General features: G+C 41.7%; 1 protein-coding gene across 1 annotated transcript in view; it reads left to right on the top strand.

Moving 5' to 3' along the window:
* The window catches only part of LAS1L (LAS1 like ribosome biogenesis factor), a 28,546-nt gene extending 4,977 nt beyond the window's left edge, over nucleotides 1-23,569 (top strand). The window contains exons 6-13 of the mRNA XM_040614233.1: nucleotides 499-545; nucleotides 3,696-3,805; nucleotides 12,402-12,487; nucleotides 13,417-13,632; nucleotides 14,844-14,982; nucleotides 15,570-15,955; nucleotides 18,457-18,598; nucleotides 23,165-23,569. Of these exons, the coding sequence (XP_040470167.1) occupies nucleotides 499-545; nucleotides 3,696-3,805; nucleotides 12,402-12,487; nucleotides 13,417-13,632; nucleotides 14,844-14,982; nucleotides 15,570-15,955; nucleotides 18,457-18,598; nucleotides 23,165-23,255 (1,217 nt within the window). The 3' untranslated portion in view covers nucleotides 23,256-23,569. The remainder of the gene's footprint in view (nucleotides 1-498; nucleotides 546-3,695; nucleotides 3,806-12,401; nucleotides 12,488-13,416; nucleotides 13,633-14,843; nucleotides 14,983-15,569; nucleotides 15,956-18,456; nucleotides 18,599-23,164) is intronic.
* Nucleotides 23,570-24,699: the final 1,130 nt, after the last annotated feature.

A 24,699-nucleotide genomic window follows, 5' to 3' on the forward strand; every position in this document is an offset into this window, starting at 1 on the left:
TTGAAAGATGGTGCTATTTCAGGTACAGTAGAAGTGGTCCACAGATGAGAGAAAGGACATCTCATGTGGATGGTCAATTCAACTTTAATGAAGTCCAGTAAGGATGTGAGTAGCCTCAGTGCTGTTGAAATAGATTTGAAATGCAAGTATGAGGATTGCAAATATGCAGCAGAACATGAACTGTCTGTGGGAACAATTTCTTCCTAAACTGATCTATTTAGGGGGTTTTTTGGAGCTGTCTGGATTTATCCAGCTTGCCTGTGATAAAATACTGAACTCATGGTTCAACCCCACTTCATAAATTTTATGTTACTGGAAAAGTCTGGGAGCTGTAGGAGTCTTCCACAGTGTTGGCTGAATTGGAATTTATGATTTCATTTGACTGCAGTCTTCCTTGAATGTGTACTCAGCAGAACTAAGCAGCTTGCCCAGATGCAAAATTCCCTTACATAGTTGATCCATTCTCTGCTTAAACTATATATTTATGTTTATTTCTAGAAAAAGTCAGAGATGTGCTGATATCCTACAAGAATGAGCAGTTTAGGGTAAGTACGGTCTGATCATCAGCACTTCTGGTTCTTCTCATTTCCTGCTTGGGGTGGTAAGTCTTCATTCTTGCCCAAACTGAAGAACTAATGCTCTTGGCCAGGCTTCATTTGAAATACCTGAATGCTAGCACAACTAAGTTGCTGTGCCAGGAGTTTGTTTCACGTAACAGCAGGGATCTGGGTTTTTTTCCCCTGTAGCACCCTCCCACAATTATAATCTGTCCAGAAGTGTCAGTGATACAGAAGTGGTATTTGTATCAGTGCTGTAGAGGTGACAGTACGCCAGTGGCCACAGGCTGCTAACGCTTGCCAGTTTATGTACTCTTGCCTAAAGTAGAGCTGCCATCTAGTGCATAGCCCACAGTAGACCCATGACTGCTGCATATGTGGAGAGAGGTTTTTTTAATTCCTTCTTCAGATACCTCTTCTGCTGTTGTCAATCATGGCTGCCAAAGAGAAGCTTCACTGCAGAGAACAAGCAGTTTGAGCTGTGATGGATGAGAACACTTTGTTCATGTTTATAAATGAGATACGTACTTGTTGGAGATCCCAAGTCTTCCTTGTGGATGTGGATAGTGCTTGGTTTGTTTTCATCCTAGCATGTCTGGAAATTGAGACCTGTCATTCAGAAGTCATTAGCTTGTGTGTTCTATCATCCATCATATACTTTTGCAGGGGACCAGCGGGTAAGGTGCTGCAGTTAAGATTTGTGAATAATTTGCCCCAGAAATCTCTCCCTGATCAGTTTCCCCTTCTTAATAATGGGATGGTTCTTAAAATGTGTTGAGAGCTGGGTTACAAACCTTGTAAAATATCTTTGGATATGACCTCACCAACATACTGTTGTTACTGGGGAGCTGTTCTCACTTTTGTTTCAATTAATATCACTAGGGCCTAAAGGAGAAAGTGTGCTAACGTTCCAGTGAAGTGCAGACTTAATCAGCAATGAGAACTAGGGTCAAGAATTTTATTGAGAATGAACATCCCACTTCCTTCATTGTCTTGGTTTTGGAGTATATAACATGATTCTCCTTTGTTTGTCCTTCCCTTTCTGTAGCTGGTACTGGCTTATTTTGTACTTTTTGTGTTGCATCATAAAGGAGACAAGTTGATTATGTGTGGTGAGTGAACTCTTAACATATTAACAGAACAGAGGGAAGTATTTCAAACCAAGTAGGAAAATGCAACTTCAAAATTTAAACTGGCCAGGGTTTAATGGGGAAGGAAGTAGGCAGGCAGTTGCTAAAGAGTAATTTCAAAGCCTTTGTTTCAAAGCACATGTGAAGCTGTTCTTATCCCATCAAAATGGTGTAAATACATGCTGAAGAGTACTCTATATTACATGCCTCAATTTAATTGAATTCTGCATACTGTGCTTTTGAAATTTCTCCGTTCACTCTGTAAAGCTGCCTTTCTTGACTGATTTCAAGTGGTGCACTTCCAAGTCTGTCAACTGACAAAGTACAGCTGAACTGTGAAAAATGAATGCTCTGTATATACCTGTGTTGTGGATATAGCTTCTTTTAGTGCATCATTTTTGCCACTTTAAGGTACACTGCGTAAGAGTGAGCAGAGGCCTTGCCAAGATTGGTCAGCGCAAGGAATGTTTTTCCTTGTGGCTGATACCTGCAAATTCTTACTGAGTTTGTCTTTAATGAAAAACATAATACTAATTTTATGCATTAATTACTGTTGCCAGTAATTTGAAGGGGTGCAAGCGTATTGGCCCTTTGTTGGCCTCTGAAACTCTGTTCTGTAGAACAGTAGACCTGTAATCTAAAACTGATTATAGCTGGTAAAATCTCTGAAACTTAGAAACGGATTGAAAAAAATGACGTGGGTTTGTTCTTGCGCCCTTTAAGGGCAGATGGTTTGGTGCATGCAAATAATTTCTTAACCATGACAGCAACTGAATGTTCCAAATATCAAATAAATACTACTTGAAGCTTTTTTTAGGCTGATATTCAAATGCTTTCCCTGGTTTGGCATAGAAAGAGTAGTACGTGTCTTTGCTAGTCTCCCTGCGTAAATGTATAGTCTGTCTCCAATCTTTTTCATGAAGTAGGAGAATCACCTATACCTAAGTCACCATTATAACAGTATAACTGTACAGTCTCTGATCCAGATACTTCTCTGGCTATTTTGTTAACTACTTATTATAGTTAGAAGTTTATATAAATCTCTGAAGTTGTAAACTAGGCCAGAATAAGCTCTGTCATAGGGGCTGTGTACTTTGTTGTCTAATTGTTCATGTGCATAGGGTAGAGGTACTTAGTCACTTTAAGTCATGTCTTTACACTTGATTTTTCATCTAAAGTATCTTTTGCAGTGGTAGCTTTGCATATATGGGTTAAGAGAGCTAATCAGAGTCCTGAAAATGACACCTTGGTGTTCCAGTCTCATTTTACATTACATTCCTACCTGGCAGGAAAAATAATTCTTTCTTTTCTCTCAGTAGTTACTGTCTTCCAAAAAGAATCTGCTAGATACTTGTCAGTGATGTAACATGCTTCATACCAATGTTTTATAGGAAGTGGTCATGGTTAATTGCTACTTGGGTAGCTCAAGGAGCATATGTAGAAGGCAGGTCTTAGCTTGCTGCACAGGCTCAGATAAGGTGTATATCAAACCAAGAAAACTCTTAACTTTCAGTATTCTCTCTTCCATTCTTGGTACAGCCTAGTAGTCTCGTGTATTGCTCCTACTCATCAGATGCTCTCATCTGGTTACACGTTGCCTAAATGACTGCATTGATTCAACATTTTGATCTACTGTATGTATAATATGACTGGCAAAACCTTGTCCTGAGTAGGCAACCTCATTCCCACCCCAGATGTTGAGTTAATGATTCAAAATGAGTCTGTCCTGGTTTGTGCTGAAGTCAGGGAGAGCAAGGTTTAGAACCAGAATGAGGATGCCAGGACTGACTTCTTGGTGCTGCTGCCTTTTTAATTGAGGCCTTTTCCAAGTATGATGTGGCTTATGTTAATTTTTAATGTACCCCTAGGAAGGGAAACTTTTGTGAGTTTTTTGAAGCACTGATAATGAAGTGCATATGGCCATGTGCATCTTCTCTTAGTAGCAATGCCTTTCTGTTCACCATTGAGGAATATTTTCTGTTAATGTTTGGATTTTTCCTTCACTCAGGTTATGCAGACAGTGCAGTCTGTTTCAAAATCTCGAGAGCTGTGGTCTGATTCCTCTTCAGAAGTGGACTGGATTTTGGCTCAGATCAAAGACCTGATGCAAGAGAACAGGTATGTCTCTGATAAGGAACTGAGGTGAAAGGTACCATGTGGAGCTATTGCACTGCCTTTTCACTGTGTCATTCAGCTGATCATTGAGAGAACACCTGGTTGATTTCCTCAACATCTTTGAGGACTGAGTTGTTGATCTGTGTTAATGAGTAATGTTTCCTGTGCCAGATGGTCTCCAGGGTGTTGTCCCTGACTTAGCTGTGCTGACCCCAAGGCATGTCAGGATCTTCAGTGTCTTCAAAAGCTCTCCTAGCAACCTTGTGTAGACTTTGGTTTCACAGTAGCCTTTAGAATTCTTCATAATTGCAGAGCAGTACTTGGCTTTTTCCATACTTTCTGTCCTTCTATTACTGCAGGGTCTCTAGAACCCAGTTGAGACTTTATCATTACTGTATAAATTTGCATTAAGATCTTGTTCCATTGAGAAATGTGATCAGTGTAACTCTGTAGAGGGGAGAGAGTAGCATGTTACAGGGATGAGCTGTAACTCCTGATGTACATGGTAGGCTTGGCAGTGTTGGGTTAATGGTTGGACTCAATGATCTTAAAGATCTTCTCCAACTTAGATGATCCTATGTTTTGAATATAAATATATATGCCATACAAGCTGCTGATTAAGAGGTTATCAGATCCTGTGCCAAAGAAAACCCTGAGGAAGAGACTTGCACCTTATTGGTGTTGCCCATTGGTTACTGAGCATGGAGTAATGAGCAAGAAGGCATGAATATTCAGTGATGAGAAGCATAACTTACTAAACATGGGACTTCAATATCACTTAAACTGTCTGTTGCTAGGTGCTTGGAAGGTACCTGTGTACCAAAGGCAAGCCATTACACCTACCTGTGATTCTGATTCTCACTGAGCATCCTGTTAGCCACACCTTGTTCGCATGCTCTCCTATTAGCTTACGTTTGTGCAAAAGTTGCTTTTCATAACAGTACTGTCCTATAAGTACATGATCAAAACAAGTTGTTTTTGAAAATACTGTGCTTTTGGTTCACTTGCTGTGCAGTGATTCTGCAAAACATTTTTATGATGTTCCATGAAAGTGTGTTAAATCATGTTCTAGCAGTTGTCTGTCATCACCTTTATACGGACTGCCTGTTGTGTCAGCTCTTGCTATTTGTCCCATACATAAAGCTGCATAAAGTACATTCAACCCCACTTATGCACATTTCCAAAAGAACAAATAATCTACTTCATCAATCAAACTAGGTCTTCTGACAGAATACTCAGAATTTAGATGCTAGTGACTATATTTGTGGCCTTTGAGGCACCAGTGTTTCAAAGTTGTGGTCCTCATCAAGCTGTGAAATACCACGTGCTGGAGGGTGAAGAGAGGAGTTGGGGCAGCTTCATTTTTGAAAGCCTTGGAACTGATGGTGTATTTGAGGATACAACACTTGGAATACCCAGCCAGTTCCCAGGGCTCAGCAATGCTTGTTCTTTACTACTAGCACAACAAAACCATGCTAATGTTTTTCCCTTTAAACAGTCTCAAGTTCCTATCTTAAGTGCTTCACGCTATATATTTATGTCATGGGCAATTCTCAGAGGAGCTCTTTAGGCTGAATTCACAGTTTCGGCAGTGCCTAAACTGTTAGAACAGACAGCAAGTGAGTGGGATGGATTCTGAGGCAGGGCTGTCAATTAAACCTTTGCTACTGTGCTTGTCTGTGTTCTGGCTGGAGAGCAGGTGTGTGGGGAAGGGAAGTCTCTTTGGAGTTCTGTTCAGTGAAAAGACCACAGCATGTGATGAGTTTTCTAACATAGAATCCTAATATGGACCCATTGCTGTCCCAGGAGTGTGCAGTAAAATGGGGAATCTCTAGTCTCTCTCTGGAATTAGTAACCTTAAAACTAACAAAAAAAACCCCAGACCCCCTAATGTCAATAGCCAGTTTTCTGCTTTGCAGAGGACTGATTGTCTCCAGAGCACTTCCCGACCCCAGGATACTGGTAGCAGTCTGGCTTGAAGTGGTGCTTGCTCGCAGCATCAACGGTTATCAACAGTTATCACAGCTTGCCATAACTAGCTTTTCTGCTGACAAGCTTGGTTACGTTTTTTTCCCCTTGCTTCTGAAGGGTGCTCCTGAGCAAATAGCAGATATTCTGAGGACAACATAGTGGAAGGAGCCTGCGTAGGCCTGCTTGTAGTGTGTGATCAGTGGGCAAATAAGCAGGAGTTTGCTTTCCTGCAGTCAGCCTGACACCTCTGAAACAGTTTAACAGAATTGAATTTAAGTGCAGCTTTAAGCTGCTTGAATCCACTGCTTGGTTTGGTGGAAAGCTGTTTTGTACAGGGTGCTGTCGTCAGAATGTGACAGCTTTTTTTGCATTACTGTTTTTACGGGAAACTGGTCTGGCAGATGTAGAGAAGACTTGAAAAGTAACCATCCCGCCCCCAACACCACCTCCTGCTTGGAAGGAGTCTGTGTTGTTTTCATGTTCTGTTAAACAGTTTCTCTTAGTCCAAAAGTGCCCATGTGTGAATCTTCTGTTCCGGAAAGCTGTTATTGTGGATGAGCAGTTTGGGTGCTTCACTGTTGTAACTGCAATGCGTAGGCTTGTGTGCTTGCTTATGTGTTGGTCAGTCAAATGGAAGGGTTAGGCTTTTCCTGTCTTTCAAAAAGACCCACTTGTGGAAATATTTTAGGATAGCTGTAGATTATAAATGAAACAATTCCTGCACAACATGTTGGGAATTTCACTGCTTTGCTTAGAAGGTAAACTGGCAGTAGAATAGAATTGGTTTTACATCCTGCCTTCTTCAAGTGTATGTGATAGCATGGATTACAGGGCACCAGCGTGCTTAGGAGATGCTGCTCCCAAAGTTAAAGCAGTTTAAAAAGATTGATGTCTATCTGGGAAAGTCCTAGAACTAGGTGGCACACCTCAGGAGCCTGATCTCATTTCCAGCTTTCTGAGAGCTTTGTTTGGAATTCCAGCCCAATAACATAGATAAGGGTATGAAACTCAGATGCTAGGTGTAACCTAAAGAAACTTCAAAGGTGAGACAAGAATCTGTGAAAAACAGCATCACTGGATCCTTTGTTCCAACAAAAAAGTCTGATGGTATAGTATCTCTAGGGTATCTGTCATTTCTTAAGTAGTCAAATCTGGCAGTAATGTTTTCATAAGAACTTGGTCTTCCCTGCATTGTGCTACATTGAATAAGGCTTTTTTGATGTTTCCCTTAAGCACCGGCTTCAAATAAGGCAAAGAAAACAGATGGGAGGAAGCTGGGTTTTGTGACTATAAAGATGTATTCTTTTCTGTCTTGTGGGTTTTGTTTCTGTTAGCTGTTTTATGGTTTCCTGAGCGACTCCTAATGATGAGGCAACTTCATTAAAATAACTACTCTGATATGTGGGGAAATCTCCCACTTCCAGCAGCCAAGAACGGGGGGCTGTTTCACAGCTCACAGGTTGCAAAACTTGCAAAGAGCCAAACCCTTCGGTGGTGACGCTACTGCAGAGAGATTTTGCAGTTGCCTTTAACTGCCTGTGTTCAGAGAGAAGTTTCGGCAAGAATGTTTTTCTTGATATGTATGTGTGGGTATTATTTCCAGTAAATACTGGTTCCACAATTCCAGACTTTGAGCCAAACTTGTGGAAAGGGAACATACATGTTACTGGATCAGAACAGCTTCGGCAGTGAGTTTCCAACCCTTATTCCTTTTACTTTACAAGCTCTCTCTGACTCCTTTTGCTTCTTTAAGCGGTATTAGCTCCAGAAAGCCCCAGGAACTGCATAACATACAGGTTACAAACGCCTAGTTTTGGTACTTTTGTGTATTTTTCTGCTCTTCTCAGTAGTAGATGTCAAATAGGCCAGCTGCTTTAATAAAGCATTTGCCTTGATTTTTGCATAGTGGATTGACTGTGTTCACACACGTGTTTATTCCTGGGAGCTGGCAAAGCCAAAGCAGGGAGGGGGCATTGTGTTGCAGGAGAATGTGGAAGTCTGGTCACCCAGCTTATTATTTCTCCTGGTGAGTTTCTCACTTCTGTATTAGGAGATAGAGAAGTGGGTCAAGGGACTTCACTGACACCTTTCTTCAAAGCTGAATAGATGACCCTTAACCTTTGCCGCCTTCATTCTTGCTAGGACAACTGGAAACCAAGTGCTGAGCGTGGCTCTGGTGCTGGGTGGTGTTAGTTTCCAAGCCCCTGTGTAAGATGCAGTCATGCATCATGCGGTAGCTCTGCATGGGTTTTGTGGCACTTCTGCAGTGCTCTCTGTGAAGTACCTGAAATAATAGTGATGTAATGGAAATGTTTCACCACAGTGACAGTATAGGCTCAGTTTCACAGTCACTGGAGCAATCATTGGAACCAGGTTTTAGCAGGGTGTTGAGATGTACTCATTTTCCACTGACTGTTTTTATATCAAAGAGCTACTTTATTGATTCTCAAACTCCGTTTTTGGTTCAAGCAATGTAGGCCAGATGCTGCCATGCTTCGCCTTATTTAAGCCTTCTTTATGCCTACTTTCCCTGTTTTAATCCTGCAGGGTGAAAATTATTTACTTGTGAATTTTGATAAGGTCTTAAATTGATTTTTCATCTTGAATCTTGCTGGAGTGTCCTTTCTGCAGACCAGCTATTTCAAGCAGACTAATCAACCTACAGGCCCACAGTTGTTTTTTTTTTCCCTGCAGCCAGAACCATAGAATCACAGAATCATTTTGGTTGGAAAAGACCTTTGAGATCATCAAGCCCAACTGTTAACCCAGCACTGCCGAGTTCATCACTAAACCATGTCCCTAAGCATCACATCGACGTGTTCTTTAAAACACCTCCAGGGACAGTGATTCCACCACCTCCCTGGGCAGCTTGTTCCAGTGCTTGACCATTCTTTCTGTGAAGAAATTTTTCCTCATATCCAATCTAGCCCTCCCCTGGCACAGCTTGGGGCCGTTTCCTCTTGTCCTGTCACTTGTTATCTGGGAGAGGAGACCAACCACACCTGCCTACAGCCCCTTCAGGCAGCTGCAGAGAGCAGTCAGGTCCACCCTGAGCCCCTTTTCTCCAGGCTAAACCCCCGCAACTGCTCCCCATAGGACTTCTGCTCCAGCCCCTTCCCCAGCTCGGTGCCCATCCCTGGACACACTTCAGCCCTTCAATGTCTGTCCTGTAGTGAGGAGCCCAAAACTGAACCCAGCATTTGAGGTGTGTCCTCACCAGCACCAAGTATAGGGGGACAGTCAATGCCCTTGTCATGATGGCCACACTGTTTCTGATACAAGCCAGGATGCTGTTGGCCTCCTCGGCCAGCTGGGCACACCACTGGCTCGTGTTCAGCTGGCCATCAACTAGCACCACCAGGTCCTTTTCTTCCAGAACAGCAAAGGCTGGAACTAGCACTGCAGTGAGATTGCTGCCTTCACTACACTTTTAAAAACACCTGACTGTGTCAAAGTTGAGCTGGGGGTGAAGGGAGAAGCAAGAAGATCCCACTAACCACTTGCCTCTTGCCATCTCCTTGGCAGCCTGCTGACAGAACCATGATGTCTTTCTTATTCAGGAAGTTTCATGCAGCCAGGTCCTTGTCTCAAAACCCGACTTGCCCTGTTCTCCTGTCTGGATCCTTAAGGGAGAATCTTAGTATCGTACAGTTATTTGTATTGCAGTATGGCAGGTGGCTTAATGAAGAATCCTATTAGAGTCTGTATGTTGCTTAACATTGGAAAGTTGCTTGAATAATACGGTTTTGCTTGAGAGAAAATGATTTCAATTAATCTGCATTTTCTACTGAAGCTCTCCTCTGTTGGAACACTTATACTGTGTTGCTCATTTCAGAGTAATAACAGGACAAAGGCCACACTGCATCTGAATAAACGCTACATGAGCTGACATCAAACAAGTGGCCTTATGGACAAATGCTAAATCCCACTAAGAACCAAGTTTAGCTGGCTGAGCGTGATGAACAGTCAGGCAAATCAAAAGCAAATTCTTCCTGTAGAGGGGAGACAGAGGTGGGTTGGAAGCCTCTGAATGGTAGAGCAAACTCTAGGATTAGGCACTTGGTCCCATATTTCATCCTTGAGCGCCTACTTCATCTCGTGCTATTTTTTATTCCAGCATCCAGATGCATTTTTTAAATAACACAAGTTGTTGTATTCACAGTTAATGGAAGGCTGTGCTTTTATCCAGCTTTTTAGAACCACCTATGCACTTTATTTGAGAGCCCAAAATGATTAAAGACAGTTCCCAGAAAGGATTCATCCATGTATATTCTACTTCTGTTTATCAATAATAGCATGTTAACGGTATTGAAAATGAGACCCTATCACACTCTGGTTTCCATTGGTTTTTAAATAGCAACATAAATACAGTGACATGGCATGGGGTTTCTTTTAAGTGCAGATTTATCTTTCTTTAGAGGGAATTCTCCATTAAGCGATCTTGTGTGAATGGTCATAGATTCTCTTCTTCAGAAACTCAATAAAAGCTCTACTTTCTCTAGCCCTTGCTATCAGTCTGTTCTCCACCATGACATTTGTTTGAGAAGATGAATAGTAGTATGCTACCAAGGCAGCAATGAGTGTGCAAGTGCTTATAATCAAGTAAGTTTTTTACTTAAAAAACAAACTCTGCAAGCTTTACACATAAGTTGTGCTTTTATGTTTATGTTAGTGAACACAGAGGTTCCTAGAAGTTGTTTTTGAATGCCATTGTGGTAATTGCTTCTGCTTTGCTTCATATCTCTCCTGAAATGGTGCAACTGTTTCCTCTCTCATTCACATGGAGTCTGTCATGTATCGCTAGTGCTTCCCCAGTGGCCTCTGTGAGACTGGAATTTTCTGAAGGACTGACTAATGGTACTGTCCTTCTCAGCTGAAGACAGGGTTGTTCCTGCAGTCTCCTGTGTATTTCTGAAGGTGCTTAATTTAAAAGAATTTTTTTATTATTCACTCATGGAAAATAGAGCACATGAAGGGGAGGAAGGCACAGAATGCATTGGCAAGGCTGTGACTTCATTAGGTTTGGCAGCTTGGATTGTGCACTCAGAGGTATGAGAGTTTGAGTTCCCTTGAATATGTCAAGTGACCTATGAAAGTACATTTGTAATTTAGAATGCCAATGTAATTCTGAGTAAAGCCTTTCATTTCCCCTGCCAACATACCCTGTAATTTGGGTTATGCAGAGGGCAGAAGATTCCTACAGACCTAAAGCAGAATGAGCTAACTGCAAAGGATCCTCTGTTGTCTGCTTCAGAGAATTGACCCAGTGGACCTTTTTTAGTCAGATGTTTTTCTGCTTAAAAAGTTCTCAACTGAAGCTGCCATCTGCATGGAGCTGTCCTTAATAGTTGGTGATGATCAGTCATTGCATGTAGGACTCATGGTAGTTATGCTGGAGCAGTTTCCAGAGAAGAGGGGGATTGAAAGTGGGCTTGTATTTTAGAAACAAATTACATTCTACCACTGCCCTTCTGATTTCCCACCACATCATCTGCTTATGACAAAGTGGTCTAGTGTTTGTGTGTGTTGTTTCTGCACTCAGAGATCTTCAGCTGCTGTTCGTATTTATAAAAATCCTGTATTGGATCTATGTCACGGTTGGATGTTTAGATTTGGAAGTCACCCCTACTGGAGAAGGTGAATTTTTTTGATCCATTCTATACCAAACTATGCTGTGTTTGACATGGGTACTACCGTTCCAAATCCAACAGGTCTGATAGCAAAAGCAGTTATTTCTTTGGAATTTATTCGGTGTTCAAAGATGGCCACCTTGGGTTTTATTCTGAGAAGTGTTTATTTTACTGCTGTATCTTTGCACAGATAGACAAGCTTATGGATAGAAGCACAAACAGAAGAACTCAAAGAGTATCCCATGGCTGGATATTGGGGTAGTTATTATGGGAATTTTACTTCAGTCCCTTTTGCTGTATTTTACTTTCAAGTGTCAGTTGAGCCTATGTGGGTCCCCTCAATCTTCCACTTGACTTAAGCCAGCCTAACAGGAGATGAAGTGGTACTTTAGCTTGACCGTTCAGTGCTGTCAGACTAACCGAAGTTCGCAGGATAGCTATAAGGGCAGAAGACATCCAAGCAAGAACTGTAGGTGCTGTAGGGAAGAGCATTTGTGACCCTGCCACAGCCTACCTGCCGAACAGCTGTGTGAACTGCACCTTAAGTGTGCCTTGCCAGCAGGTCAGCAGGGTTGGCTTTTCCCCTGAACCTAGCTCTGTGAGCCAGAGATCCTCAAATCTTGGCTGACCAACTGGCAGAAGACTTGGATCATATTGCAAACCATAGGTATTTCAGTATGATGAATGTTCTGTGCTTGTGAAATGTTTATGACAGATGTTCCTGTGCTTTTGAAATACCGAAATATTTGCCTCTGCAACTCGAGCAGCAATGTTTCCTTCAGGGTTCTGCTTCTGTTGCAATTTGCACATTCCCTCCAAGTCTAGTGGGATATATCCAGCCCCAAACTGGCACATGATTTTAGTGCTTTACAACAAGCTGGATCACCTCCTCGTAGTTCCAGGCGTTTGGCTCTCAAACTTGTTTCAGAACTGGTAGAAGTGGGGGTTTAATATGTAAAGGACTAAGTGGCATTAATCAGACTCTGTGATTGCTCTAGGGAGGCAGTGGCTGAAGCTCTTCTCAGTGATGGCTTTCTCATCCCAAAGATGGATTGTCTGAAGATGTTAAATATCAAGTATGAAGGTTAGTGTTTTGGGCACCACATAAGTAAAAAGTGCACAGCTAGTGTTATGTCCAGGTCTGTTCTTTTGTTCTCATTATATTGAAAATCTGTAATTCTCTGCATATTTTTCATATGTCTGGGTCCTTAAACATCTTCTGACTTGTTCTTCAGACCCCTTTATGGCCATATATAGCTGTCGCTTTTGCATAAATCTCTTACCATGGAAAGATAGCTCTTCAGCACTGAATGCTGGCTGGCCAAAACATCTTTCAAAGCTTGCATCTCTGCTCGTGTCTGCAATAGCTACTGATTTTGTGAACTCCCACTAGTTTCTTTTCTACACTGAAGATTTGGAGCAAATCTAAATGGTTATTTTTGAGCACCAGTTGCATCTTAGTTCCATGCTGCTGCCTGTATGTCTGGAGTTGCACAGATTTTCTGCAAGAGAATTGGGTACCTAGAGGCACTGAAAATTAAGAATTTGTCAGTTTCCCTGGGACCTCTTGGAAACACCAGGCAAAGAACTTTCCAAGAAAGAGCCTCAAATTTCTGTGACTATACTACAGTAGTAAAAATTGAGGAGTGCTTTGGTTCTGTGTTGCTTTGCTCAATGTGCCTTCACTTTGCAGTGTATTTTTAGACAGATAGCTCTCGATTATGTGCAAAATAAGATGAAACTGTAAAGGGATTAGCAAAACAGCTTTCCTATGGTTCACCATGTGATTAGATCAGGCATTGTATTTTTTGCTTTCAGTGAGCTGTTAATTATCAATTTGCTGCTTGTTTTACTTCCCTAGCATAAGAAAATAATAGTTCCAGGTTCAGTGAGGATCCCAGGAAATACCTCAGAACAAACTACTTCAGTTTCAAACAAGTGTCACACCAGTGGTTCACAAAAAATTACAGACCAGTGAATTTTGGCTTCTCTGGTTTTTTCTTTTTACTGCAGCAAATAAAGAGTTATGGCAGTTCAAAATTCCTCAGACCTTTTACTGCTTTTGGCAGCCATTGCTGACAGGCCTCCTTTCCCGAAGTTTTACACAGATCCTAATAGAGAAAATGTTTGTGGAACTGAAGGAATGTTCTGACTCTTCAGAACTCCGGCCTCAGTTCTTGATCAACTGGATTTCTGAGATGCTGACTGGCATTGCCAAAGTAAACGCTGGTGAGTATGCATGGAATTTCTGTGTGTAAGTAGTGTAAGGGTCTGTTCTGTACTACTGTGAAAACTGGGGGAGTGGTGTGACCTTTAGATGGAAACTGCAATAACCTAATTGCTACATTTTGGTGTGTGTGTAGAGTTTTATTGTTGCATTTCTTACACTTTTCAACCAGCAGCTTATGTATGTCGTGCATTTCTTAGCAAAAAGTTGGAACTGTTATTAGCAGCTATGCTGCAGCCTCTTCAAGATAGGAATAGCCAATCTCCCCCATGAAAGTTTGGGCCCTAAGTGCTCTTTTTTCCAGATACTAGTACTTGTAGGAAATAACAGTAGCAGACAACAAATAGATGATGTTGTATGCAACCTGTTCTGTCCCTGTTCCCAGTTCTCTCCTCACTTAACAGAAGCCTGCCTTTACAAGATACTTACATAGTCTTGCTGTCTTTTTTTAATCCTATCACAGGATTTTCATGCCTTCTAGGCTTACACAAAAGTAATAAATAGTATTTTGTTTTCTGTTCTTAACTCCTTAGAACTGTTTAAACAGGCAGACAGAATGTCTCACTCCAGAGACAGGGCAGGGAAGAGCTTTAATTATTCAAAGAGTGTCACGGGAGTTCTGATAACAGGACTTTTATAGTGCGATATAGTGTAACCCTGGGGAGGTTTCTGGCTGGCTAATTGTGCCGCCTCTTCTGTCTTCTCCTGGTCTGGCTCAGTGTGCACCAAGATTTTGCCAGTATCTGTGGCAGTCGTGGGTTAATGTTTGACGCTTGCAGTCAGCACTGAGCATATCTATTATGTACCAAGATTCCTAAGTGGTGGTAGTTCCCAGCTGTTAAGTCTATTCATTGCAGTGCTATCTGGAATGATCTCAGGTCCCAGAAGCAGTATACTGGGTCAATATTTGGGACAATACTGTACAAATACATTTTGTGGCTTTTCTGTCTGGCATGGCATGCAGAGAACCAGCTTGGGAACATCTACATCTTGCTGTGCTCACATCTGTGTTATATGCACACATAACCTAGCTGTCAGTGCATTGGCAAGTCCCTTGTAGCACCTTGATGTATTTGGTCAGTACATCTGGTCATGGACTGGGATTGGGATGTCAGCTTGTCTGAGAATGAGTGTTCTGGTAAAAAAAGCAAGGGGATAAAGGGCGTGTTTGTAACGAGTTTTGAGCACCTTGTTGTTTTCATTGTCTTTGAAGGGAAGAAGAGACAACAACACTGTAACAAACAGGTGTCCGTGAAGGAGCTGTTCCTCCATAAAGTTCCTTTGCAGTGGATAAGACTGACTGATAGTTGCTTGGAAGCTCCCTGCTGGGCCACCCCACACCTTCTTCAGCTGTAAGTTTGATCCGGTGACCTAGAAAAGGGACAGCAAATAGTGCTCTTGTAACAGCTTTGGCCGGCTCTCTTGTGATATGCTGAGTTATAGGTGTGTTCCCTTCCTTTGCATCTAGTAGAAATTGTGGCAGGTACATATGAAGCCCTGCTTGTTGCTGCTCGTCTCCCCACTGATTTTACCAAGAGAAGAAGGAGGAGAATTTAAGAGGATTGTGCCCTCAAAATGAAAGCGGAGATTATCGGGGGAGGTAAAAGCTTGAATAGAAGCAACCTGATCAGAAAAAAAGTGACTTGGTAGCAGAGAAGTGACCGCTTATACAGGCTATACGGATTTAGCACAGGTGGTAACTTGTTCACATGAGAACAGCAAAGCAGGAATTCCATTAGAAGTATCCCAAGTCCTTAATCACAAAGAAGGAATATTTCAGCATCCACTCACCAGGGAAGAATCAGATTTTATCTGTTAGAGGAGATATATGAATGAGCTGTCCTGGAGGAAACACACTTAAAGGCTGCTCAGCTTGATAAACTTTCATCTGGAGTCTTTTTTGCTTCTAAGACTTTTACGCTGACCTTTTGCTTTCTAGGATTCTCACAATCATGAGACCTCGCTTGCCACGTTCTTCGCGGAAGAACCTTCTCTATCTTGCTTCAGTTTACACAGAAGGAGGTGGCCCTTTGTCCAGTCCAGGCATCTCTTCAGACTGCAGTGAACAGCCAATTTATACTATAGAGAGCTTACAGTGGAGGGCCAGGCAAGAAAATCAGGTTAAAAATCAAGCACAGACTGTAGAGAAACAAGATGATGTGCTGGAGAGAGACGATGGTGTAGAGGAGGTGGAGGAGGAGGAGGAGGAAGAAGAGATGGTAACTGAAACAAATCCTTTGGAAGGACTTGCTCACTCTGGTAACCTGGCGGCTATTGCTGAGAAAAGGGCAGCACTGCAAGGGTCGGCCTGGCAGATCACTGCAGGTAAAAAATGACTTTGCAAGACTTAGTCTTTGTCACTGGCAAGTGTTAATTGAAATGCAAAGGCATCTCAGCTCTCTGGGCCTGGCCAGAATTGAAGCATGCTTCAAAATCACCTGACTGCCAAATCACTGAAAACTCAGGGGTTTTCTCTCCAATCTTCTGTTTATGTGCAGGGGTCATTTCTCTTAAACTCTTTAAATACTATGAGTGCTTTTTCCAGGAGCATGTTGTTACTGCCTCATTAAATTTATCAGGCTTTTGCAAACTGTTTAGAATTTCAGTGTATCCCATTGATGGGGCAGCATATATCCCAGCTGTGAATGGCAAAGAAAACATGCATGTTTCTTGGACTTCTGTTTGTCACACATGGGGATATTTGAAAGCACAGTTTGGCTGTGCTGGAAAGCCCCACTCATAGGCTTGTAATTTCCATGCTCCAGGAAAACTGCTGTTACGACATGCTGGCAAGCAAAAGAAAGGAGCAAGGCAAGTGTTTAGAGGGAATAAACAGCATATCCAGTGTTTTTTTAGCTTTATTATGGTAGCCATACTTTCTCATTGGGGTGGAGGGTTCTGTAGCTAAGAAGATTTTTGGATAAGTGATGTAAGGAGGGACTGAAGACAGGAGGAGGAGGTTGGTGGAGAGGAGTTGGAGGCAAAATGGTATTTAAAGGATGACAAAGAAAAGCAGCGATTAGAAGACAATGAAGTCTTGTACCCTACTCAGGTCAAACAGCTGTCCCCCAAAAAAAAACCCCAAAAACAAACAAACACCAAAACCAAAAGAGATCTGCCTAAGCAGCTTGGCTTAGTTATGCAGATGTGGACAGCTTGTTAGAGCTGGATGTTTTGAGAACAGTTCAGTGACTTTGGTTCTGGTCAAGCAAAGCTTTCACCGAAGGAACACGCATTGTGTCCTGAAGCACCTGATTTCTGTGAAGATTCTGTTCTTGTAGTTGTTTGTGGGTAAACTTAATTTCTGTTTGAATAACATTTGTGTGGTTACCATCCTGAAACAATTTGAAACTATAGCCAGTAGGTATGTACAAACCCATGGTAACATGTGGTGTATCAACTACTTACTATGTTGTTCCCCAAAGAGTGTTCTTAGCCTGTTAAATATTTATAATGGTAATTTGCCTTGTAGCTGTGTTGGATGTTACCAAATGCTATATTTGCCCCTTTCTTAATTGTAAAATTATAACACTTAGAAAGCACTATCCGATGTCAAGATTTTTTGTTCTATTAAATGCCCGAGAACAGTAAACAAATAAATCTGCCAGTTCTTTAGGACAATGCTTGGGTTTTTGAGCAGATATCAGGTACGCAAAACAAATCGGTTTCAGGCAAAGAGAAGGAAATGGCCAAGTTGTAGGTGATTTTAGCAGGGATCTCAAATAGCTTTTGTAATTATTGCATGCTCTGTGGAGTGGGGTGCCTTATCTTCTGAAGGCTTCTGTCTGCTGGTCTTTGCTGAGCTGCTTGTAAGCATTCCAGAAATGTGTTCTGGTATCAAGGGAGCACATAGGTTTAAGAAATCTTATTGTCAAAACAATGACACGTAACAATTAGTATCTTTTTAGTTGGGAACTGTCTTTTAACTGTCGTTGAATTTTTAGCACCACGCCATAAAGGAATGGGCTTACTGACGTTATCGGTTGTGATGATTTCCCATTGTGCCGTTTCTGGCCCCCATTGGAAGCCAAATTTAATGGATATGAAGTCATGGAGTGGAAACAGCAATAGGTGCTCATAAAAACAAATAACAGAATTTCCAAGACTGTGATATTCTTTTTCTTTGCCATCTCATCCCAGCCCACTTGTGGGTCCAGAATTGGTTTATGGATTAATAAGGCTTTCTTAGCTTTATTAGAAGCTCTTTAGAAGAGAAGCACCCTTCTACTTTTGTAGCTTCAGTTCTTCTTTAGTCACTGTTGCACTGTTGCTGTGCAGCTGCTATTGTCAGCAAGTCATTAAGAAGCTGATGCTTCGTCTCACTGCAGAAATGAGCTACTGGATGCAAAGGTGCTGGTTTTTATCTTCCTATGTGTACAAATACCTCTTTCCATTTACAGAAGTATGCAGAGTAATTGTTTTTTAAATTAATGTATGTAAGTCAATGTGTACGTTTTCAAACCAAAGTATGCTTGAAAGAGGAAGGTAAATATTGAAGGGCTGCTCCAGAATACTGTGAGGTTTCTTTTAATGGGCATTGTCTCACAGCAGCTTGGAAGAGCTGTGCTGTGTAGGCTGTGTGATGTTACATGACTCCAGATGTGTCCCTGTTGTCTCACATACTACAGTGACTTTCTTTGGAAGAGATAGTAAAGTTAGAAATAAAATTAGTTAAACTCAAGCTTATTTTTGCAGAATACTGAAATTGTTCGCTCTTGCTGAATGGCTGAGTTGTGTGAGACAGTGTTTGTGGACTCAAGGGGATCTTGTATTTTTGAAAATCTCTCTGGGGAGCTCAGACTTCTTTATGTACTGTTTTTACCCAGATGAAGTACAGTGGAAAGACTTTCCTCTTGGCAAACTCCCAGGTCAGACAGATGACCCTGATGGTCTCATGTTGGATAATTATTCCATGATGTCCCTGCTTGATCAGCCAGTGAGAGATGAGTGGAAGCCTCCCAGTACAAAGTGAGTAATGGTGTGGGCAGGACTTTGCCCCTGAACCATGAAATGCATTTCTCTCTCTCTCTGTGCCTTGTACTATATGTTGTGAAAAATTAAGGATAATATTTCCTTTTTACTTCTGTTTGATCTATGTATCTACTACAATCTCTACTAACTGCACTTCTCATGGATTTTTCAAGTAATGTGTGTTCGGAAGGACCTTTGCAGTGGTGGTGTAACAGCATAACAGTGCTTTTCAGACTGGGCCAACAACTTTCAGTGTTGCCTGATGCTGTTTGGTAAGATGCAGTCTGCTGATGCTTTAGAGTTACTAGTCTGGAAGTGCCAAATTTTTAAAACAAGCTACTGAGAGCTGGTGCAGACTGCCTGGTGATATGCTGGGGTGAATAACTTCGATGGGAAGAACTGTGGCCTTGCAATTAAAACATTCAGGACTAGAAGCCTTGGAAGTCATTTAGCCTCCCCATTGTCAGTTTTCCCAGACTGGCTAATCTTGCATGGGAATGAGTCGTTGTTCTAAAATGCACAGTGGTTTGCTGAGACACTTTGAGGTGCATTAGTGGGAAAGCCTGAAGATGAGGAGAGAAGGTAGCCCCAGGAGGTGGTTGGCTGTAGATTGCTTTTGTAACACCTGAGGAGGGAATTGGCTGTTTGTAACTGGGGCGGTGAATACGCTGCGAGTTTCACATCAGATGTGTCTCTGTTCTGTATGCTTGAAAGGGAGACTACAGTACACTTCCTGAGCAAGGTCTGTGTCACTGCAGTCCCAATTTTCCATCCTGTGGGTAACCCAGCATGAGGCAAACTCTCTTCACCCTGCCCGGCTGCAACGGGAAGCTTCCTGCTTGTTTGTATTGCGTTAATCCGACCGTGTGCTTGCATTGTTGATGGGCACAGAAGTTACTGCTACCTGTATTGCTGTGACAGCTCACCAGCATCATTGGAAGATACTTCATGAAGCCCTAACAGTCATCCTTTGAAGTTAAAAGAATATATTCAACACTTAGCTTTCTGCATTTGTCTCCATCTTTTCCTGTCATCCAGTCTGGGAGTTGCTGCTTGTAATTGCTGCTGTTCTTTCCTTCTGGGAAGGTGCTTCTGTTTTGCACTCCGTGGGTCTTTTGCACTACCTGAAAGTTAAACGCAGTGGCATAATTGGCAATAAAAAATGTGATTTCCGTGGTGTCCTTTGGTGAAGCGAGTTTATAACCTTACCATCTTCACTCCTGCTCTTTCTAAAAGAAACCAGCACAAGGATTGTGAGATACTGCTGTTTAGCAGTTTCAAGTTATTAGCACAGCCTCAGCAGGTTTGAAAACTCAAGTTTCTGTTAACTGGGGCTTTGATCCTGAGCCACAGCATGTTGGCATTGCCCAGTGACCTTTTCAGAGCTGCAGCTAGTAATTTAAGCTGCAGGTCTGACCTCAGTAAAGAAACACAGGTTGTCATGGAACTAATGGTAGCATTCTATAAAGCTTTAGTCAGATCACCTCCATTACTAGATGAAGCTTACCCATTTAAACCATCCTACTGAAGGCATTTTGATGGGGTCATTATTTCACCCTTTGAAGGCAAAGGAACCTGAATGCTGTAAGCTATCAAATCAGTTTAATCACATACACAATGGGAGATGGGCTTATATGTATTTTAATCCAAGGAACACTTCAGAATATGAATGAATGGCAGTTACTTGCTTAAACACTTGATAGGATAACTCTCTTAATCAGTGATTCTTTACCTGTAGTTGATGGGCCCAATCTAGTAGCTTCTAAAAAAAAAAGTGAGTAACAGTGACAGTCATGCAGCCTGAGGTGTTATGTTGGGAAGAGCTCTTGCACATACTCTTCTATTTTAATATACTCAGAGTTGTCTTCAGATTAGCTTCCAGTTCCAAACCTTCCAAAGACCAAGGTTCCCATTCTCCACCCTCTTTGTCATCTTCCCTGGGACTAGTCTGCTCTTGCCAGTTCAGGCCTGCTGAGAAGGTATTGTTTCTGCCTGATTCATCCAATTGAAATGTAAAATTAGCATCTCAGAGATAGCTAGGTAATCAAAAAGAAACTGTCCTTTCCTACTGCTCCTCTTTCTGACAGTCCAATTACTTAATAAAGTCCTTGGTTCCAGCACTTCTGCAAGAGGTTAAATCCTTTTGGAGTTCTCTTGAATGGTGTCAGTCACTGACAAGACCTGTGCTTTTGAGCACTGCATGAGTTTCCCCTCAAACTGTGAAGAGAGCAGGTAACTCTGTCTTCTGGTAGTTTTATCATCCCCAAAAGAAGAGTAAATCTATACTGGAAGCAAAAAACCCGTTTTGATTCAGCAGAAGAGACCTTTGGTGTCAGCCAGCTATGAATCATGTTTCTTGCAACATGTTCCATGTTGGGAATAAGGCAAATTCCTGAAATTTGCATATCTACTTCTAGTCTGGAGAGCCCCAGCTCTCTCACTGTAGTCACAAGCGATAGAATGCTTGATCTCAGAGACTTTAAAGCCATTTGACTTGATGTTTGGGTAGGTGGGTTCATTGATGAGAATAAGGAGCTGCAGCAGAATTCTAATTGGCTGCAGTAATCAATACTAATTGGCACCTAGTCAGCAGGCTTTGGCAAGAGATGGGTGGGGCTTTCTTAATGTAATCCTTATTGGCTTGGTTGGTTTTTCTGTGCATGGTAGCTGATATCATCATCCTGGAGGCTGTAATTAAGTACATACGGAGTAGTGTGATTCACTGTTCTGGCTTGTTCATAAGCTGCGACTTGAAATCAGCTGTAGCATGTGCCCATTTTGACTTGTGTGTTGTAGGCTTCAGGTGTTCTACAATCCCAGTATATTTCTTGGAGTGGTTTCTAATGATTCATACCTAATGATTCTGAGTTGTGCTCTACAAAGGAATTCCTCTAGAAACTAGAAAAACTGGTTAGTTTTTCAGTGTATAGTTTGAAGTTGTATAAATAAAATTTTCCAAACATTTCAGTCTTGTTTGGAGGAATTATTTTCTGTCTTCATATGTTTTTTTGGCCTTGTTTTAGTGTGAGACATAAATTTCTGTGATGCTTGGATACTTTGGAAAAGCTTGCCCTTCCTTCCTTACTCCCTAGTCCCAAAAGATTGTTCTTTGGTGGGTTTTCTGATCTATGCTGTGTGTATTGACAAAGTTTCTGTTTAGCGTTGCTGGGGCAACCTCTGAAGCTTTGAATAGCTGCTGTCATCCTCAGGCAGGTGGTTTGGTTTTTGTGATAAGCATATGTGCTTTTTGTTTACTCCCAGTGTCAGTTTTACCTGACAACAGGAGCAGATTTGGCAAATAATGACCACTTGGAGAGTTTTCTGAGGGTGGAGTCACTGACATGAAATTGCTGTAGTGATTGCATCAAGTGCTTACACTGACATTTCAAAATGGGATTCATCACTAAATGGTCATGGATGATGACTGGATTTTGTTGTCCTAAGGATGAGATGCATAAGCAAGTAGATGAGAGGGGATGGTTAATACATGCTGAAGGGTAAAGACAGTGAGTAGGCATGAAATATATTCCAGTCTTGGAGGATGCTAGGTTGTGGCTAGGAGTACATGAGCTTTCCTTGGGCATAAGGAATAGAGAAGGTGAAAAAAGTGCACAAGACAACCAGATTTTCCCTTTTTCTTCTTCACGTCAGATACCAGGTTTCAAGTGGATCCTTTAAAGATTTGTTTTATTGATAAAATTTAGCTTTCACCTTCACCATTCTCATAAAACAAGTGAAAATGATCTACTTAACAACACGGTAGTGATTCAAGTTCCTTCAAGCAGTAAAACTTCAGGTAGGGACAGGTTTATGTATGTTCTCCAACTGTTCTTTGAGCCTTGTGTTTTGACAGTGCCTTATGTCTGGGAACAGTATATAAAATCCTACTTGTTCCATGGCTCCCTAACGCAGCATACCAAGTAAACGGGTTGTAGTTTGGGGGATCTCCTGGGGCTCAGCCCTAACTGGGCAACTTCCGCAATGAAAAGGGATTTTACGCCTGTTTGAGTGAGCTACCTTCTAAAATTAGAAAGTACTTGGCATGCTGGGGATGTCACCAAACAACAGCTTCCTTTGAAGTCTCTGTTAATGCACTAGTTCCTGTGCTGCCTTCCTAAAGCTGTAGGAGCCGCTGGTTTCCATGTGCAGAACGTATAGATGAAGTAACATTTGTAACTCCTGACAGAGTGTTTTCATGTCCACCACTGGCTGTGTTAGCATTTCACCTGACGAGCTTGTGTGTCTGGCTGCAAAGGACAGATGAAGCTTCAGCCGGAACTTGGTCCATGGTTATTTCTGAAGTCACATCTCCCTCACCATTGTTAGTTACTGGTAACCTTTGTGCTTTGGTACCTTCGGCACCTCGGGGGCTGTTGCCTTTCTTGAAGTAGCTAAGGACGTTCCTTCCAGCAGCTAAACATTCAGAGCCAAGAATGAGAAATGGCATTTTGTTTTGGAAACAAAACTTGCTAACAAGTTTAAAGTGCTATCAAAGTTACTTTGGTGATGTAAGCTTCTGAATCAGCTCTCTGCTTATGTGCTTTATTTCTCTTCCTCTTACAGCTCTGCAGAATTGAATATTCCTGCAACAGGGGGATTGTTATGGACCCAGAATGACTTCCATAAAATAAAAAGTGGCCTTCAGCTTTTCTAAGACAGCGAGTGCTCTGCAACGTTCAGTTTTGCACAAGAGAAGTGGCATGGAAGAACTGGTAATGGTAATGAGGAAATAGCTGCTCCAGGATATATTTTTTTTGGTGAAGATTTACTGATTTTTACCACATAAACCCAATACTTTATAGAGATGGTGTGGTTTAAGTTCCATGTGTAGTAACCGTTGTCTTGCTTAACCATCATCTGAACGTTTAGCTCTAGCTGACGTTTACCAAATACAGTTGAGTACTTTGGAATCCCTCAGTGTTCTGTAATTTCTTCTGTTGTTAATAAATACAGACGACTGAAGGCAAACCTCCTTTCTGGATCTGTTTTTCCTTTTCACTCAGGTATTCTGGAAACTGCCCTCTGGCCCCTGTTAGCCAGACCACTGAGCCCTTCCTATTTCAGTTGACGCCAATACTGTCCTGTATGAGTTTGCGTGATTTTGCCAGGATAATACTGTGCTACAGTTTTCATCTAACTAGGATTTCACACGAGTGCATAAATATCTTTGAAAAAAAATTTTTTTTCACCGTTTTTTTCAAATTATAATCTTGAGACCACTGCTGCCTCTTTTTATTTAAAGTTTTCTGCTTGATGTTGTTTCTATTCATGATTTTGCTGAGGCTGTTAACTAATACGGTAGTCATTGCTGAGAGCTAGTGTGAATAATGCAGAAATGGACTTGAGTGCCTTGTTGGAAAGTTGTTGAGGAAAAGGACTGCCAGCTGGTTTTGCCTAAATTAATTTTTCTTTACCTGTCTCAAAGGTTCTTGGAACTTGGAGGCTTCTGCAATTACCTGTCAAAAATCAGGGGTTTAAGCATACGTTTATTGCAGGACTCCTCAGTAAGAACTTGTTGGAGTGCGTCTGTGAGAGGGTAAGACAGAGCCTCCCTCTCAGTCAGTCTAATAATTTGCAACAGGAACATGTCATGTGGCATGTAAAATGGGATGGTTTTGGTTCTTTAGAGTTACCGCTGACATCAGGTGCTAATGTTCTGTAGAAAGAGACACAAAATGGGACTTAGAGCTTTACCTGTACATTGGATAGGATTGAATTACAAGTTCAGAACAGCAACTTCATGGATGCTTTGGGCTGGCTCTCAAGTAAAGGCTTAGCTAGAGGTCCATAATCTGAGTATTATTTCTTTGTTCTGATTTTTTGTCATCCTGTTCTACTGAAGTTACCCTTTACCAGATAGCCAAAAAGTGTTTTAAATGGAAGATACTTTGTATATTTCCTTCTCTAAAAACAAGCAGTACTAATGCAAAAGAAAACAAACTTCTCTTTCTGTTAGGAGGGATTTTTTTCATGTAAGCCCTTCCCCTTTTCTTGTATCTTTAGAAATTTCTCCTTTTGCCCTAGAGTTCCTCAAGCTTATTTAGGAAACTTTGAGTGAAGAGGATTTGGTTTTTTATTACTGTATTTGGTAGAGTATG

This window comes from Falco naumanni, chromosome 14, assembly GCF_017639655.2.
Source record: "Falco naumanni isolate bFalNau1 chromosome 14, bFalNau1.pat, whole genome shotgun sequence".
In the NCBI taxonomy this organism is placed as follows: domain Eukaryota; kingdom Metazoa; phylum Chordata; class Aves; order Falconiformes; family Falconidae; genus Falco; species Falco naumanni.